We start from the raw sequence: 18,465 nt of genomic DNA, 5'->3' as shown, positions 1-18,465 counted from the left end.
AGCATCCTCTCCTTGGCTCGGCCCCGGCCCTGGGCCTGGATGAAGGGCAGAGACCACGCTTTTATTTCTTCAGTAACCCCTGTTGTGCTGAAGCCCAGTTCTGGTCATACGTATGCTCAAAAAATATTTGTTGAATAAATAAATTTTCCATTAGATGATTCTCAACTTCAAGCACCTAAAAAGGCATAAAGCAGAGTTCACAGTCCTGCTTCATTGTTTGCTTTGGATATGAGAACCTGGTCTCCAGGATCCCAGCCACCTCTTGGGGATCACTCTGGGGACCAGCAGGTACTAATGGGCAACACCCACCCCCCTGGGGCAGTGCCTATAGCAGTGACCTAACTTAGGCCTCAGCTTGTGCCAGAGGAGGCCTGTGTTCCTTCCTTCATTTTGATGGCCAGTACTATGTTAGAGTTTCTGCTGAGCTGTCGAGTGGGAGTCCTTAGTAGGAGCATCGCCTAGGAGCTGAGAGCAGGGCAAAAGCATCTACTGGTACCAGCGAGTTAGAGACCAAGTGTAGTGCTGGTTGCCTAAGTAAGTAGGATGGAGTGGTAGTGGCCCGGTCTTAGTCCATTTCTGGTTTTATTACCACTGGAAGGTTACTTATGGCTAGTTGTCTGGAACTGGCAATAAAGAATGCTGAAAGTGTTTCACTTCCCTTTCATAACAGGGGAAAAGAAGCAACATTTTTTTCTCTCCTTCCCTTGCCTAGGTCATCCTGATTCCACAGGTGTGTCTTTTCAGGCCTTCATCTTGATTGGGGAATAGAATTTTTTTTAGACAGAGTCTCGCCCTGTCCCCCAGGCTGGAGTGCAATGGCCCAATCTTGGCTCACTGCAATCTCTGCCTCCCGGGTTCAAGCGATTCTCCTGCCTCAGCCTCCTGAGTAACTGGGATTACAGGCACATGCCAACACGCCCGGCTAATTTTTGTATTTTTAGTAGAAACAGGGTTTCACCATGTTGGTCAGGCTAGTCTCGAACTGCTGACCTCGGGTGTTCCACCTGCCTCGACCTCCCAAAGTGCTGGGATTATAGGTGTGAGCCACTGTGCCTGGCCCTTTTTTTTCGAGCTCCCTGCAGCCTTGAACTCATGGGCTCAAGGAAGCCTCCCAAAGTGCTAGGGAGACCAGGATTACAGGCATGACCCTCTGCACCTGGCCCTAGAATTCATGTCTAAAGATCTTTGAAAAACAGACCATTTAAGAATTGAATAAATGATTAAACCCTGGTCATGGTCAAGGACTGCTTGCCAGTCCAGAGAGAAGTGAAGTGGCCAACCAGACAGACACAGACCCTGAAATTCCCCCACAGTTTATTCATTTGTGGTTCTGAATTCTCAGCTTTCTAAGGAATGATTTGTTTAGAACTATAATTGCTCTTGGGACCTGAGAGTCTTCGGCACTGTCACTGAATCAGAAAGGAAACTTTGGAGCTCCGGGTGTCCAGCCAGTAAAACAATGCAAGATTCTCTCTTGTCTGTTTTTCCCTCATGGCTTCCATGTGCCAAGGTCGTCCCTGGAGTTCCTCTTCATTAGCATCTTTCACCACGAGGTGCCCAGGAACCTGGGGATGCTGGAAAGGGGCAGCCTGTCCTGTGTGACATCTCCACCCCACTCCTGCACTGCTTAGCAGACAGGCCGCAGAAAGCGGTGTTTGGAGAAGGCAGGTGACTAGCTAATGGCAAAGGGCCAGCTAAAATCCAGATTCTTTCCACGCAGTGATGCTTCCCACCCCTCGCCATTTCCCAAATTCCCCAGTCTGATACCAGGAAGTAGCTGTGAATGTCCAGCAGCTGGGGACCAAACTGGAAAGGCCAAGGAGAAAGAATGAAGGGCCTTTGGGTTTGGCCTGGACGGGGTTCTTCTGTGACTCGTGGATTCTTTCTGGTTCCTGTTCCCTCTCTTCGTGTTTTCCTGTCCTCCTTCCCTTCTCCACCCACTGTGTGTGATGTTTCTCCTGGCCCCATTGCCCATCCTGCCATCGCCGAAGTATCAAGAGAGGCCATTTCATTCTGCAGTGGGGAGAGGGGCTGGGTGCTGTGTTTCAGGGAGAGGGGGAAAGGGAGAGGCAGGGAAGCCCCCCAGCCACTAATCTGGTAGAAATACAAAGCTCATAACCCTGGAAATGTTGGCATCCTTCTGGATCAGAAATTTTAATTAGCTCGGGCATGGTAGCTCATGCCTGTAATCCCAGCACATTGAGAGGCTGAGACGGGCAGATCACGTAAGGTCAGGAGTTCAAGACCAGCCTGGCCAACATAGCGAAACCCTGTCTCTACTAAAAACACAAAAATTAGCCAGGCATGGTGGTGCATGCCTGTAATCCTAGCTACTGGGGAGGCTGAGGCAGGAGAATCACTTGAATCCAGGAGGCAGAGGTTGCTGTGAGCTGAGATCGCGCCACGGCACTCTAGCCTGGGCAACAGAGTGAGACTCCCTCTCAAAAAAATTTTTTTTTAATTTAAAGCCAACTTTCTTAGCTAGAGAAGAAAATGATTTAGTATTCACTAATCAGGGAAGATGTTTTTCACATCACTGATGTCTGAGGCAGCTGCTCCCACACAATAGATTCTAATGGAATCCAGCAAAATATATCCTTCTTTTTCGAAAGGGAGTGTGGGGAAATCATGTGCTGCAGAAGTGCCTGGGCTCCTGATGGGTCTTTTCCTTTCAAACTGCTTTTTGAAGTTATTTTCACATTTTCTCTTAGGTTAAATTTCAGAGGTTCCCAAAATGGAATGCCTAACTTCTTGATTTATGAGTTTACTTTGGGAGAACACAAATTTATTTAGCAAACACTTATATGGCAATTACCATGTGCCAGGCATGGCCTTTAACACTTTATAATTAATATTTCAATTTGTTAGTCAAATACTAACTTATTCAGCAGACCTCCTTATGAAAAAATAAAAACTCTAAAGAAAAACAATTAAGTTTGCTGTTCAGAGTCTGAGTTTCCTATACAAAGGGAAAACATTGTTCAAAGGAAACAAATTATGTGTATATGTACATCACCAAAGAAAGCTCAAAACCTGTATAGGAATATTTTTTTCTTCCCAGCTGCCTGAGACAAAGTAGTGGCCTTTGGTTGTTAGGTTTTACCAGTAGTAAGACATCAGTTTCCCTTGCACAGGAGAACTCCTTAATCCTTCACTCATTCAACAAGTCTAAGGATGACCTATGCCTGTTCTATGCCACGCACCCTGGGAAGTCTAGAAAACATAGCACCCCCCTAAATGGGCATCAATGCACCAAAAGCTGAATTTGCTTTGGATAAACCAAAGCTTCAAATCTGGGTCCTCTTACTTCCATATCCCTCACAACAATACAATTTTTTTTCCCCCAAGACAGAGGCTCGCTCCGTCGCCCAGGCTGGAGCGCAGTGGCATGATCTTGGCTTACTGCAACCTCCGCCTCCTGGGTTCAAGTGATTCTCATGCCTCAGCCTCCCGAGTAGGTGGGACTATAGGCATGCATCACCATGCCTAGCTAATTTTTGTATTTTTAGTAGAGAAGGAGTTTTACCATGTTGGCTAGGCTGGTCTTGAACTCCTGGCCTCAAGTGAACCTCCTGCCTCAGCCTCCCGAAGTGCTGGGATTACAGGCTTGAGCCACTTCGCCCAGCCAACACTACAATTTTAAACTGAGGAAAAAATTAACATTATAAAGAATAATTAAAGTCCTCTAAATCCTCATAGAAAACCAGAAATGTCTGACAGGAACATATAAATGAGTCCTTGACAAAGCCACTGAGACTTCTCTTTCCATCACTTCTTGTACCAGGATGTGTGTTAGTTTCTTATGGCTGCTATGATACATTTCTACATACTTAGTGGCCTAAAACAATGCACATTAATTTTCTTATAGTTGCAGAGGCCAGGTGTCAGAAGGTTTCACTGGGCTAAAGTCAAAGTGTTGGTAGGGCTGATTCCTTCTGGGGGAGACGGGGAAGAATCTGTTTCCTTGCCTTTCCTGGCGTCTGCAGGCCCCCTGCGTTCCTTGGCTCGAGCTTCCTGCCTCAGTCAGCACATCTCCTGCTCCCTCTGTGGTCCCATCTCCCTCTGCTTCCCTCTGATGAGGACACTTAAGAATATATTTAGGGCCCAGCCCAAAATCCAGAATAATTTTTCCATCTCAAGATCTTTCCTTACCCTAATCGCATCTTCAAGTCCCCCTTGCCATATAAAGAAACACCCACAGGTTCTGAGGGTTAGGACAGGGATGTCTTTGGGAGCCTGTTATTTAGTATACCAGAGGGTGGTTGACCTTTTTTACATGTTTATGTTTCAACAGAACTCACCTGGTATGAATTCTTCATTTTGGTTTTCTATGAATATTTTATTTTTATTTTTAATATTCACCTTTCCCTTTCTTATCAATATTCTGCCCTGAAGGGATCCTTTCATCCAACGATCCTTTTGTAGACTAACAATACCTGTGAGAGAGGACAGTGCCTCCAGCTTGGGTCCCGAGAAATTAAAGAAAAACATTAACTACAAAAGGGAAGCATCCAAACAAGAAAACGATTTCAGGACAATGTGACACAACCAGTATGAGACCAACAGCCATTCTAAAGGGGCACAAACCTGCCAGTAGAAGAGTATAAAGTAGTCCATGTTTGCCTTTGGCTAACGTTTTCTTTTTGTACACGTGTATTTTTCTTAAGTAGACTCCTTTGCTGTTTTTGAGGAAAGAGCTGGAAGCTAAGATTTAACTTCATAGCCTATTTTTAATAATGCCCAACCCATTTATCTTCAAAGGGGTTGCAATATTGGCTGTGGGATACAATGTAAGAGGATGATTTTCAGGGTAATCATGGCTTCTCCTTGATGCTTTTTGTTGGGGAAAACCTTGTGACTTACTTTCCCACTGGGATACATCATCATCAGTTCTGCAAGAGCCTGCCTCCACATGGTGGTTTGGAGGAAATGAAGGATGATTTGAGTCTGAGAATTCTAGCATTGCACCTACTGTCCAGCTTCCATAAAAATTCAGTGCAGCTGTCAGTTCTAACTTAGGCTCAGCTCTTGAGGCACTTTCCCTTGATTTCCTTAACCTGAAGGCACATCCTCTTCTCCATGTTTCTGCTGCATCTCTGGACTCTAGACAGTCATTCACAGGCCACCATTGTTAGTGAGTCAGTTGTGTGAACCCAGGGCAGGGGCTGATCATTTTTATATTTATTTATTTATTTATTTATTTATTTATTTATTTATTTCTGAGACGCAGTGTCGCTCTGTTGCCCAGGCTGGAGTGCAATGGCATGATCTTGGCTCACTGCAACCTCCACCTACCAGGTTCAAGCAATTCTCCTGTCTCAGCCTCCTGAGTAGCTGGGACTACAGGCGTGCGTCACCATGCCTGGCTAATTTTTGTATTTTTAATAGAGCGTTTCACCATGTTGGCCAGGCTGGTCTTGAATTCCTGACTTCAGCCTCCCAAAGCGTTGGGATTACAGGTGTGAGCCACCATGCCCGGCCAGGTTGATCTTTTTAAAAAAAAAAAAAAAAAATTCGGAGTTTCACTCTTGCCCAGGCTGGAGTGCAATGGCGTGATCTCGGCTCACTGCAACCTACACCTCCTGGTTTCAACCAATTCTCCTGCCTCAGTCTCTCGAGTAACTGGGATTACAGATGCCTACCACCACACTCAGCTATTTTTTGTATTTTTACTAGAGATAGGATTTCACCATGTTGGCTAGGCTGGTCTCGAACTCCTTACCTCAGGTGATCCACCCACATCGGCCTCCCAAAGTGCTAGGATTACATGCATGAGCCACCGCACCTGGCTCAGTTGATCATTTTTAATGTTTACGTTATGGTTCTTATAGAAACTAATAATTTATTACAGAGTAAGCATCCAATAAATATTGATATAATTGGTGTATTGATACGGGGAGGCCTTGGAATTACATCTGTCATTATCATCTGTCCTGGATAAGCCAAGTAGAGCACTGAAGCTGTAATGTGGGCACTGAGTCCTTGAGTTTAACTTCCAATCTCATGTTCTTCTAAGGTGCTTTCTGTGTATCCTAACTGAGACAAGGTTAGAATAAGCCCAGGCCTATTTTTAGTGTATTGGGATAAGGGAAGAGTTTACTGATTTCCTGAGCATCTTTAGGCAACAATATTTAGGGATTCAAATGGAAACTTTTTTTTTGGACATTGTTTTGCAATGACAAATAATTAAATTGTAGCAGATTTTAAAGCACTAGTGTTCAGCTTAAATAAAAACAGGTGGTTTCTAATTTGTGCTACAGGCATGTTGTAGTACTTTTCTCTCATTATTCACAGTCTGATGATGATTTTTCTCTTTCTTTGCTTCCTTTCTATTCTGCAGGTTTGCCTCATTCCGAAATCAGCACATGGGACCAACCCAGCAAGTGCCCACATGGCAGGCATGAAGATTCAGCCTGTGGAGGTGGATAAATATGGGAATATTGATGCAGTTCACCTCAAGGCCATGGTACTTGTCTTCTCCTTAGTAGATGGGAGAGGCCAGGTGGGGAGCGGTGGTGGGGATCAGGGACTTGATGGATTATGTAAACGTCTTCTCTTGCATTCTAATGAAAAGTCTGCAGTTCTTCCTTTGACCAGAGTCTACTCTGCCCCTCCCACCACCAACGGGGAGAAATCCCTGTTCTCTAATTCCAGCTTGTGTAAAAAACTGAATGAATTATTCATGGTGGTAGTAAGAGTACTCCTTGCGGGACCTGCCTGCCTCTTTCTGCCCAATCTTCCATCTCCTTCTCCCCTTCCCCACTTAATAATCAAAATGGCAGTCACACACTTAATCTTTGTGTCAGGAATTGTAACACAAATGTCAACTTTGCAAATATCCACGACTGTGCCGGCCCCAGCGTGCTGAATTCCAGGCAGCATGCAGCTTGGTTTCCACCAACCCCCACTCTCAACCTCCAACCTCCAGGAAGAAGTTGCTTAGCAACCATATCTGCTTCCCACCAGCCGACTGGCGGCTGCATCTTAAGAGGGAAGGAAATCAGTCGAATAGCAATGTGATTTTGATGGTGGTGTTATTAGGCATGGAGACTGGGAACTCTGTGCAGTTGCCTTCTGAAGGAAGCTGAAAATCCACAACGCTGCACCTCTCTTCGATCCACCCCCACCCTTCCATTGCCCCATAAAGTTTTTTTCCAACAAGTGTTCCGGGCCAGTAGTTGAAAGTATTAAGTCCCTCCATTATGGTAATATAGGACATGACTTCCCTGGCCACCCCTATGTTTTCAAACATGCTTGCTCTGATATGCTGGCCAGGAAAATAAACAGAGACATGACTTTTATATATGCTTGCCTTCTGTAAAAGGAAAGAATGAAGGAGACTTTTATTTAAGCAGAAACACTCCTTGTGGGAATTCTTTTTTTTTTTTTTTTTTCAATTCCTTTTCTTTATCTTTTTGTTTGTTTTGAGATGGAGTCTCACCCTGTTGCCCAGGCTGTAGTACAGTGGCGTGATCTTGGCTCACTGCAACCTCAGCCTCCTGGGTTCAAGTGATTCTCCTGCCTCAGCCTCCTGAGTAGCTGGGACTACAGGCTCCCGCCACCACGCCCAGCTAATTTTTTGTATTTTTAGTAGAGACCAGAGTTTCACTGTTTTGGCCAGGATGGTCTCAATCTCCTGACCTCGTGATCCGTCCGCCTCGGCCTCCCAAAGTGCTGAGATTACAGGCATGAGCTACTGTGCCTGGCCTCTGTTCTTTATCTTTTTAAATGACAATAGTTGTACATAGTCATGGGATACATAGTGATGTTTCTGCATAAAATGTGTAGAGATCAGATCAGGGTAATCAGCATATCCATTATCTCAAACATGTATCATTTCTTCGGGTTGAGGGAACGTTCAATATCCTCCTTCTAACTATTTGAAATTATATATTGTCAAAGATAGTCATCCTGCAGTGGTATAGAACTCTACAACTTACTCCTCTTATCGAGCTGTAATTTGGCAATTCTAACTTCAACAGAAGGCAAGGGAAAGGAATGGATATGAGAAGATGAGCAGAGAGATTAACTATGAGAATGGATACGCCTAGAACCACGAACGTCTGAAATCATTATTGAGATGACTTGAGCCAAGCAAAAACCACCTTAGAGAATTGGGCCCAAAATATCCAAAAATCTTGTGAATAGGCCTTTTCTTCTGGACCATAGAGACCTAGACTGAAAAGATCTTATTATTTCTTTTTTTTTTTTTGACCTGGAGTCTCGCTCTGTTGCCCAAGCTGGAGTTCAGTGGTGTGATCTTGGCTCACTGCAACCTCCACCTCCCCAGTTCAAGCAATTGTCCCTGCCTCAGCCTCCTGAGTAGCTGGGATTACAGGCACCCGCCACCATGCCCGGCTAATTTTTGTATTTTTAGTAGAGATGGAGTTTCACCATGTTGGCCAGGCTGGTCTCGAACTCTTGACCTCAGGTGATCTGCCCACCTCGGCCTCCCAAAGTGCTGGGATTACAGGCTTGAGCCACCACACCCAGCCAGAATCTTATTATTTCTTTGGAATGATTTATGAAGGGAGTAATGGCTGTGGTTTTTTTATTGCTGTCATTGTACTTTGAGACAGTTCCAGGAATGTAAAGACCAAGACTTCATCTTTCTTCATCCTTTAAAATAAAAGGCGAGGATTTGGCCAAGAAAGAAACATATCCTCCCTCCATGTCCTTCTCTACCCCTTTTCTTTCACAGGTGGATAAGCACAAGGAGAACCTAGCAGCCATCATGATTACATACCCATCCACCAATGGGGTGTTTGAAGAGAACATCAGTGACGTGTGTGACCTCATCCATCAACATGGAGGACAGGTCTACCTAGACGGGGCAAATATGAATGCTCAGGTGGGAACTGGAGAGGCCTGCCCTTAGTTCCCACTGAGAAAAAGGATAAGTGAAAAAAAAAAAAAATTCTGACTTCTTGAGAGGCTTCCTGCCTGAGGGAACTCAGACCCGTGACCTGACCACTGGTGGTTGTTGATCTCTCATGGCCTTGGAAAGTCATTTATCCTGGCATCAGCTTTATCACTGTGAAACGGGGGCTCAGAGGGCCCAATCCTGATTACTTGGGGGACAGAGGGTCTATGTATTGTGAACCTCTGAAGAAATGCTGTTGGGAGCCCCTGCAGGAGAGGAGTGATATAATCTTTTTGTGACTCTTATTGGTGTTTGCTTTTTTCCTCTTTCTTTCTCTCTTTCTCTCTCTCTGTCTCTTTCTTTCTTTCTTTTGACAGAGTCTCACTCTGTCACCAAGGCTAGAGTGCAGTGGCACAATCTCTGCTCACTGCCACCTCCACCTCCTGGGTTCAAGCAATTCTCCTGCCTCAGCCTCCTGAGTAGCTAGGACTACAGGTGCACACCGCCACACTGGCTAATTTTTTTTTTTTTTTTTTTTTAAATTTTAGTAGAGATGGTGTTTCACTGTGTTGCCCAGGCTGGTCTTGAACTCCTGAGCTCAGGCAATCCACCTGCCTTGCCCTCCCAAAGTGCTAGGATTACAGGCGTGATCCACCACGCCTGGCCTCTTTTTTTTTTTTCCCCTACCATTTTAGACTCTTTCTTTGGTTCTGATTCATTTCACAAGTGTAATCCAGGGATTGTCTGTTGGTTCTGTAGCATAAATGAATTCTGTATCTTTGGCCACCATCAAAACTAGTTCTAACACCCAAGTGGTGGGAAGGCTAGTGGGATATTGTGTCTGGTATCTGGATCATCTCAGGAAAACTGCCAGTCTTGCTTTCTCTCTCTCAGTTCAGCCTCCTCTCTGGTGCCCCTGCAGCCCCTGCCATCATTGTGCCCAATGGGGCCATTCGGTAACATACATCATACCAAAGCCGACCATGCAGGGGAAGGTAGCACTGCTCAGGGAAGAGTTGCCTATTTCAACAACATGGAGGTTCTGCTCCTTCTTGTGTTAGAGACACTTCTCTTCCATTGTGGTGTGGATAATTAGGAAGAGATGGTGTATTTAAATCCATATTTTAAAATCTAAATTGGGCTAAATGGTCAGTTGCTGTTTCCATAGCAACTGCAAGCACTCTGCCTATAGGATGCCAGGTTGTGACTACAGAACTGGGCCAGATAGAGGACATTTCTGTGAACACCATGGATGTGGCTCTGCCTGCTTTTCCCCTGAGGGGAGAAGGCAGCACCAGCCAGTCATGGCCTTCACGCTGGAGGGTGCTTCCAAGCTCTTGACTTTTGCTTTTGGCCCTTGCCTTTGTGGTAGGTGGGAATCTGTCGCCCTGGAGACTTTGGGTCTGATGTCTCGCACCTAAATCTTCACAAGACCTTCTGCATTCCCCACGGAGGAGGTGGTCCTGGCATGGGGCCCATCGGAGTGTGAGTTCTGGGCTGCTGGTTTCAGGATGGCTTTGGAGACAGAATGAAGGAGTGGCCCCCAATAGACTACTCGTCCCATCAAAGTCCTCATGTATTGAGGATACCCTCATTGGTGTAGTACACTTGTAGGGTCTGGGGGAGGAGCAGCGAAATGGGTGCTTTTAGGGGATGTCCAAAGAAAAGTGTAATTAGATTTTATTAACCATTACATCTGGCCTCACTGAGCTTCCAGTTGCACATAGACAGCAGGTTTATTAACAGAATAATGAATAGGGAACTTTTCCTGAGCATATGTATTGTAACTGGAATATTGGCACTAGAAAGTGCCTTTTGGACTTCTGGATTTCCAAGCATTTTGTTTTCTTTTTTAAAGTCAGCTAATGGTTCCATTGAAAGTGAATTAGATGTAAGGTGTTAAGATAAGTAACACATAAGTAAGGAAGAAACAAACCTTGTTACTAGAAATAATTGGATGAAGCCAGAGTAGGACTGAAGGAATGTTTCTTAGCTGTTGATAACTTTTCACACTGAAATCAAATCATCTTGGGAAAATGATGATGAGAGCAGCTGTTTCCTGAGCTGCTTCAGTCTCCCCAAAATATGCTAAAGAAGCCAGTTTTCAGAGTTGCTGGAAGCTTGGCCTTCTTACTTTTTTCTTCTTTTCTTTCTTTCTTGTTTTTTTTTGTTTTGTTGTTTTGTTTTGTTTGACTGCTGTTAAAGTGACATTCATTTTGATGATGATGATTTCTAGTAAGGGTGTGAGCTCCAGTGCTTCAGCCGTCAGGGAGGTGGGGACAATGATGTTCGTGTCAGCCCATGGGGCATCTTCTCATCAGCCCCTCCTCTGTCCACCTTGGGAAAGTGTATAGGGGTGAGGGAATGGGGCTGGGAGGGCGAGGGAGGGGCATGGAACTCCACTGTTTCATGACTGCCTGCCTCTATCAAGTCCTCCACCACAGTTCTTGGGTGAGGCCTGGGACACTGATGGCTGGTGGACCTCCAGCAGAGGAGGAAGGTAGGAAGGATCGCTTCTTGAACATCTGCCTCCCAGCAGGTGGAGGGTCCCTATCACTGTCAGAGCTCCTCTGCTAAGAACAGGGCTTCCTGGGAGGGCCCAGAACCTTCCCATTAAATCAAACTGAATCGTTTACATTTTCTGAATTTGCACTTAAAAAAAAAATACAGGAAGAAACATCTTGCCCCGTTTTTGCCCAATCATCCCATCATTTCACTGAAGCGGAATGAGAATGCCTGCCCTGTGGGAACCGTCAGCGCGGCCCCATGGGGCTCCAGTTCCATCTTGCCCATTTCCTGGGCTTATATCAAGGTGAGGCCTGGGAGTATGTACAGGTGGGCAGGGGCGTCAGCTATGGGTGGGGACCAGAGACTGCAGACTTCCTTCTTGGCTTAAAAACAAATAAATTCATGATCTGAGATGTGGTTCAAAGAATATTGCTGATCACCTGGGTGGAAGAAACCTTCCTAAAGAGATGAGCTAAAAATCATTTCATCTCTTCTTCATTACACTACTTCCTTTGGGTTCTCAGACTGGGTTTAACATCAGAGAAACTAAAGCGCCAGATATATTTTTCCAGACACAGCTAAGTTCCATGAGTCATATGGATGTTCTGGCCGCGTCCTTTGGTTTCCTGCAGGATTTATATAGCCCCTTCTGAGTGAAAAGCAGTGCATGTACTAATTATTCCATTTTGCTGAGATCCTGCTATATATCTCACTTTGCTATATATTTCTTGAGGGGGCCGGAGGAGAAGATGAAAAGTAGCGGTAATTTGCTTCTCTAGTGGTTTCCCAGAGCTTTCGGCCTTTAGGGCTTGTGGTGCTGTGCTCTCTGCATAATTAGTCAGAGAACAGGCTTCCTTCCTTTGTCTTATCCCAAAAAACACCAGAGCCAGAGTTGATTTTCTACAGTTCTTGTTCAGACTGGCCTACCCACCTCCTGAACCAGCAAGACTCTGAATAGGAACACTTGTTCGGCTGCTAATTAGAGCAGTCTCCCCAAAGCAGTGCCCCTCTTTAAAGGAAGGGGGGCTCCCACTGAAACAGCACCCCCAAAACGCATCTATGCAAATCATGCCAGAGGACTCTGTGGAACTGGCTGTTTATTTCTGGAACAGTATGGCATTTATGATTCTTCACAAAAAGTTTCTTGGAAGCCAGAACAATTCTGTACCTCAGAGACTAACACTTGCTTTTAAAAATGATACTCTAGTTGTTTTGCAAACAACACAAGCAATCAGAATAAAGGTCTGCTTCTTTGTAAGCAGAATCAAATTCCCACTTCCCTTTTGATCTCTGGGTTCTGTAAATCTGGGTTATTTGTATGAGCATATTTGGGTTGGAGATGACTTCCCACATATAGAAAATAAATGCCCCAAGGTTGGTTTGGCTATATGCCTGGAACACCAGCCGGTGCCTCAGTTTAAAAACTAACTAAATAAAGTAGGGTTTAAGCTGCCCCCTCTGGCCTTGGGCCTTCTCTTATTTCAGGCTGTTGTTACTAATCCCCTGGACTCTAGCTTTAGCTGCTTCTCTCCCTGCTGCAATTCCACAGGTGCACCTACAGGACTGCCAGACTCACCCTAGGCACCCACATACCTCTCCTGGCTTCCTATTGCTTTACCTGGTTCTCACTAGCCTGCACGAAATCCTTAAGGGATTCTTTCAGAATGCACATGCCTAGGCCCCATTCCAGGGAGAACCAAACTGAGCATATGTAGGGTTGGACTTGAGCTGTCTGCATTTTTAAAAAATCCCCCCATGAGACATAGGTTGAGAGCCAGTGGTTGGCTGGACAAAGTCAAAGTCCTTCCTAGAGAAGGTTTGGGCTTAAAAATGGAGTCACAATTCACCTTGCCCTACATCCACTCCCAGATGACAGTCATGTGCCCTCCCCTTCTATGCCTTGATTTCTGCCATTTTTCTCACCTGGTATGCCTTCCCCTTTCTCTTCCCTATCCAAATTCTACTTATTTCTAAGTTTCTAGCCAAGTTCTGGCTCTTAATCTAGGAACCCTTCTTTGATCAGCCTGGAGCAATGTGGCCACTTTTAACTTTGGACCCTCTTAATGATACCAAAGTACTACTGTTGTTTTATTTGGTGTTCTCTCATTCTCTTTACATTAGTTATGTATTTAATATATATGCCAACTCCATCACATGTGAGGCACTCTGGGAAGAAAGCAGGCCATCAGAATTGGTGCACTCTTGATTTGAAGCTCTTTGCAGTGATGACATGTATCCCTTATGATCACAGGGACTATTAACTACCAGGACAATACTGAGCAGTTTTTAAATATAAGCAGCCTCTACTAGGGACAATGGGAAAATAAACCATACAAAATTGCTTCAGTGGAGGTATTATTGGCCCAGATCCCATGGGATTCCTGGCAATTATCAAGATCTCTCAAATTCATAGTAAACAAAAAACTCCAAAACACATGTAATATGAGAACAATTCTTTTCTCTCTTTAGATAACACAGTAGTCAGTAGTCAACTTGCTCTGTTGTAGGTTTTGCTACTACAATAAAAAACATAAAACTACTATTAAAAAAGGAAAACAAAAATGTATTACAGGCTTAGAGGGATCTGACAGATGTCCTTGTTGGAATTTTCCACTAATCTTTACTCCGGAGTCATTGTGGGCTGCCTTCCTTTGTGGGTGGAATTTATCTGGGGGTATCTTTTGGTTGGTGTCTTGACCTTTGTGTTTGCCCGTTCAATGGCTAATGGCTCTTTTTCCCTCTGTTGCAGATGATGGGAGGCAAGGGCCTTAAACAGGCCACGGAAACTGCGATATTAAATGCCAACTACATGGCCAAGCGATTAGAAAAACACTACAGAATTCTTTTCAGGGGTGCAAGAGGCAAGTATCAACTTTAATCTATCATTACTTTGGTTTTTTCTTGGCCAAACTAAGTGTGATCTAGATGTGCTTTTCTGACCTGGATAAGAGACTTCTGTTTCTTAGCACATATCAGACAATAGTAGAGAGTTCTTGGAAATAACTCCGGTTTATTTTATTTTATTTTATTATTTTTTTTATTTTTTAAAATATTTATTTATTTTTTTTGAAACGGAGTCTCGCTCTGTCACCCAGGCTGGAGTGCAGTGGCCGGATCTCAGCTCACTGCAAGCTCCGCCTCCCAGGTTTACGCCATTCTCCTGCCTCAGTCTCCCGAGTAACTGGGACTACAGGTGCCCGCCACCTCACCCGGCTAGTTTTTTGTATTTTTTTTTTAGTAGAGACGGGGTTTCACCGTGTTAGCCAGGATGGTCTCGATCTCCTGATCTTGTGATCCGCCCATCTCGGCCTCCCAAACTGCTGGGATTACAGGCTTGAGCCACCGTGCCCGGCCTATTTTTTTATTTTTGAGATGGAGTCTTGCTCTGTCACCCAGGCTGGAGTCCAGTGGCAGGATCTTGGCTCATTGCAACTTCTGCCTTCCAGATTCAAGTGATTCTCCTGCCTCAGCCTCCCGAGTAGCTGGGACTACATGTGTGCACCACCACGCCCGGCTAATTTTTATATTTTCAGTAGACACAGGGTTTCACCATGTTGGCCAGGCGGGTCTCGAACTCCTGACCTCAGGTGATCCACCTGTATTGGCCTCCCAAAGTGCTGGGATTATAGGCGTGAGCCACCACGCCCAGCCATAAGTCCACTGTAGTTAACAGTTTAGGGACATTACTATATGCAAGTTTCTCCTAGGCTCCTAGTCCACACAGCAGCCCGGGTCAATAAAGAGTCCACAACACTGAAATGTGTACGTAAATAGTATGAGCTAATTATTTACAAAGTGCTATGGATATGCTTCGAAAGAGTAGAGTAACTCAGACTGGGTAGAGGCAGGATGGAATGGTTGAGAGTGCTTTCTCGCTGGAGCCATTTGAGATGGGCCCGGAAACCAGTGTAGCCAATGAGACCCTGAGTAAGCAGAGACACAGGAGCAAACCAGAGAAAAGGAAGCTGTCTGGTCTGGAATGAAGGACGGATGATGGAGAGGGAGCAAATGACGATGAGGCTGCAAAGGTAGTGTGGGGCCTTGAAGGTCTTGGAAGGCTCTGGACTTCACCCTTGAGCCGGACAATAACCATTAATGATTTTTGAGCAGGAGAGTGTAGGGATTCATGAAGAGACTGTTACAATCATTAAGACAGCACAAGGGGGAAACATGCCTTAGAGGCAGCAAGGGGGCTGGGGTGGTGGCTCACACCCGCAATCCTGTAATCACACCTGTGATTTAATCTTAGCCTCTAGGGCTTACAACAGAGGGAATAATAGGCAGGGGAACAAAGTCACCCTGGAAGTGATGGGAGGGAACTAAAAACCAGGCAGCCTTTTACACACTGGGCTGTGGGCTCAGAACCTCATAGCTGAGTCTTGGAAGCGGTGAGGCCCCAGGAAAGAATATTGAAGGTGAGAAGCCAGAACAAAACACCTCAAATAGATGGGTACATTAAGAGGGAGGCAGAAGTCGGGTGCCTGGTGAGGAGCACTCCACACCTGAGGCGGCTTTAGAACCCTGGCAGCGCTTGGCACAGTGCGTCTCCCTCCCCACCCCTGCCTGGCCCTCCTGCTGCCGTGTGGCTCCACCTCCTCCCTGCAGCCTCCACTCCTTCCTCTTGCCCACCCCCGACCCCACCCCGGAGCAGCTGCTCTCCCACTCGGTATTGTCTGGCTCTGTCCATCTGACTCCAGGGTCCAGGAGAGGATGGAGGCTGCGCCTGCTTTGTTTCTCTGGCAGTCAACAGACAAATGCACGTGATGACGCATAGTAAGGAGAGACACTGTAAAGGGCAGGTGGCTGATTTAATCTTACCTAAGTGTATTTATTTAGATTTTTTCCACTTTTACTGAGGTATGATTGACATCTGATTTTAAATTATGAGTCTTAAAAGGAACCTTTGTCTATAACAATTAGGAAGCCTTTGGTAACCTTTGAAAGTAGTTTGGGCACAATGGTGAGGTAGACGCTGGATGGAAATAGGCCGAGATGTGGATGGAGGTTGGGAAGGAGAGGGGAGAAGGATTCCATGTTTGCGGGGAGTTTGGTAGTGAAGGAGGAGGGGGCTGCTTCAGTAGGTTGTAGTTGTATTTTCTTTTTAGCTATGAAAACAACATGATTTTAAGCTGTGAGAAGGGAGAGTGAAGATACCTTTGAGAGAAAAACAGATGGGGGAACAAAGTCTCCCTGGAAGGGAAATGCTGGAACTGAGAACCAGGTACAAGTCCTTGCTATGGGCCCAGAGTGAGAGCAGGACAGACACCGGGACCTGGAGCTTGGATCAGAGAGACAGAGGTCAGGAACCAGCACACCCGCCCGCACCTGGGCAACAGCGTGCTTATGGGATCTTGGTTTCTCTGGTCCAGGTGGAATATACCTCTATAGCTGTGATCTTTAATTTAACGGCTGGTCTTACCTCATAAATCTGTATCCAAAGGGGTGGTTCCACAGTTGGAAAAAGAATAGGACCAAATAACCAGAAGCGCTGGTTGAGAATGCTTCCCAGAGAGCAGAAAACACAGTTGTGGGCAACACGTCTCTAAGCAACACAATAAAATGCTTCTGTGAAGTGGGTACTAAAGAAGTGACAAGAGTTACTAATTAATTCAAACCTAGCTTAGCTCCTGCTCCATGAAATGTATCCTGCTTGTGTATTGGCTTTAAGGAATAGCTTCAATATTTATTCTGTCTGATTATATAAATAATGTATATATGCTCAGCATGGAAATTTTGGAAAATAATAAAGCATGACGAAGAAAATGTAAATGGTCCATGGTTCCATCAATCAGTTATAGCCATTACTAGTATTTTCTGTATTTCTTCTCCTCTTTTGTTTGTACAATTGATCATACTACAGATAGTTTTATTAGTTTGTTGTCCGGGCTGAAGTGCAGTGGTAGCCCCCCATGGTAGCTCACTGCAGTCTTGAGCTCCTGGGTTCAAGTGATCCTCCTAACTCATCCTCCCAAGTAGCTGGGACCACAGGCACACACCCCCACACCTGGCTAATTTATTTATATATATATTTTTTGTAGAGATGGGGTCTTGCTCTGTTGCCCAGGTTGGTCTTGAACTCCTCTGCTCAAGTGATCCTCCCACCTTGGCCTCCCAAAGTGCTGGAGTTATAGGCGTGAGCCACTGCACCCACCCTAAAAATACAATTTTTAGCCTGTTTTTTAACTGTATATTATGAGCATTTTCCCCGTCACTAAATAATCTTTGAAAGCGCACTGTCGCTGGGCGCGGTGGCTCGAGCCTGTAATCCCAGCACTTTGGGAGGCCGAGATGGGCGGATCACGAGGTCAGGAGATCGAGATCATCCTGGTGAACACAATGAAACCCTGTCTCTACTAAAAAAATACAAAAAACTAGCCGGGTGAGGTGGCGGGCGCCTGTAGTCCCAGCTACTCGGGAGGCTGAGGCAGGAGAATGGCGTAAACCCGGGAGGCGGAGCTTGCAGTGAGCTGAGATCCGGCCACTGCACTCCAGCCTGGGTGACAGAGCGAGACTCCGTCTCAAAAAAAAAAAAAAAAAAAAAAAAAGAAAGTGGCACTGTCAATTCCGTTGTATAGATGTGCCATGATTTAACCAATTGTGTAGTTTTTGTTCCCTTTGTTTGCATTTATTACAATGTGGCAATGAGTATCCTTTGCTTGAAATTTTAAAGAATCTTGCCTGATAATTTCCTTAGGAGAGAGTCATAGAAAAAAAATTATTATCTCAGAGGATATGAATGCACTGAAGCTCTTGACACGTATGGCTTCAATTTTTTCCCCAGAGACTTTGTGCCAATTTATCTCTCAGTGATAACATATGAGAGTGGCCATCACACGGGGGCCTAGTGAGGACTGAGAACTAGACAGAAGAACAAGAAAACAATATATCGTTGCCAATTTGATAGGTGAAAATGACCTTATTGTTTTAGTATATGTAGCCAATGCTCTCAATGTTTCCCCAGTTCTTAGTGCCAACCTTGCCCATCCAGGGGAACTGTGTTCCCCCATCTGTTGTCTAATTCACTGTCCTTCACAGCCGGCTCTCTGATTTCGCAGCTTAAAATCATGTTGTTTCCATATTTTTAAAAGATATAT

The 18,465-nt window shown here is 45.2% G+C and overlaps 1 protein-coding gene across 2 annotated transcripts in view; it reads left to right on the top strand.

The window, feature by feature from the left end:
* GLDC (glycine decarboxylase) overlaps window positions 1–18,465 on the top strand; it is a 114,172-nt gene that overhangs the window by 81,390 nt on the left and 14,317 nt on the right. For both annotated transcript variants that reach the window (XM_007969302.3, XM_007969301.3), the window contains exons 17-21: window positions 6,341–6,466; window positions 8,702–8,851; window positions 10,236–10,348; window positions 11,534–11,675; window positions 14,121–14,232. In XM_007969302.3, coding sequence (XP_007967493.2) covers window positions 6,341–6,466; window positions 8,702–8,851; window positions 10,236–10,348; window positions 11,534–11,675; window positions 14,121–14,232 — 643 coding nt within the window. The remainder of the gene's footprint in view (window positions 1–6,340; window positions 6,467–8,701; window positions 8,852–10,235; window positions 10,349–11,533; window positions 11,676–14,120; window positions 14,233–18,465) is intronic.

Source organism: Chlorocebus sabaeus, chromosome 12, assembly GCF_047675955.1.
Source record: "Chlorocebus sabaeus isolate Y175 chromosome 12, mChlSab1.0.hap1, whole genome shotgun sequence".
NCBI classification, from domain to species: domain Eukaryota; kingdom Metazoa; phylum Chordata; class Mammalia; order Primates; family Cercopithecidae; genus Chlorocebus; species Chlorocebus sabaeus.
The sequence above is the reverse complement of the archived record's forward strand: the minus strand, read 5'-3'. Positions and strand labels throughout refer to the sequence as shown.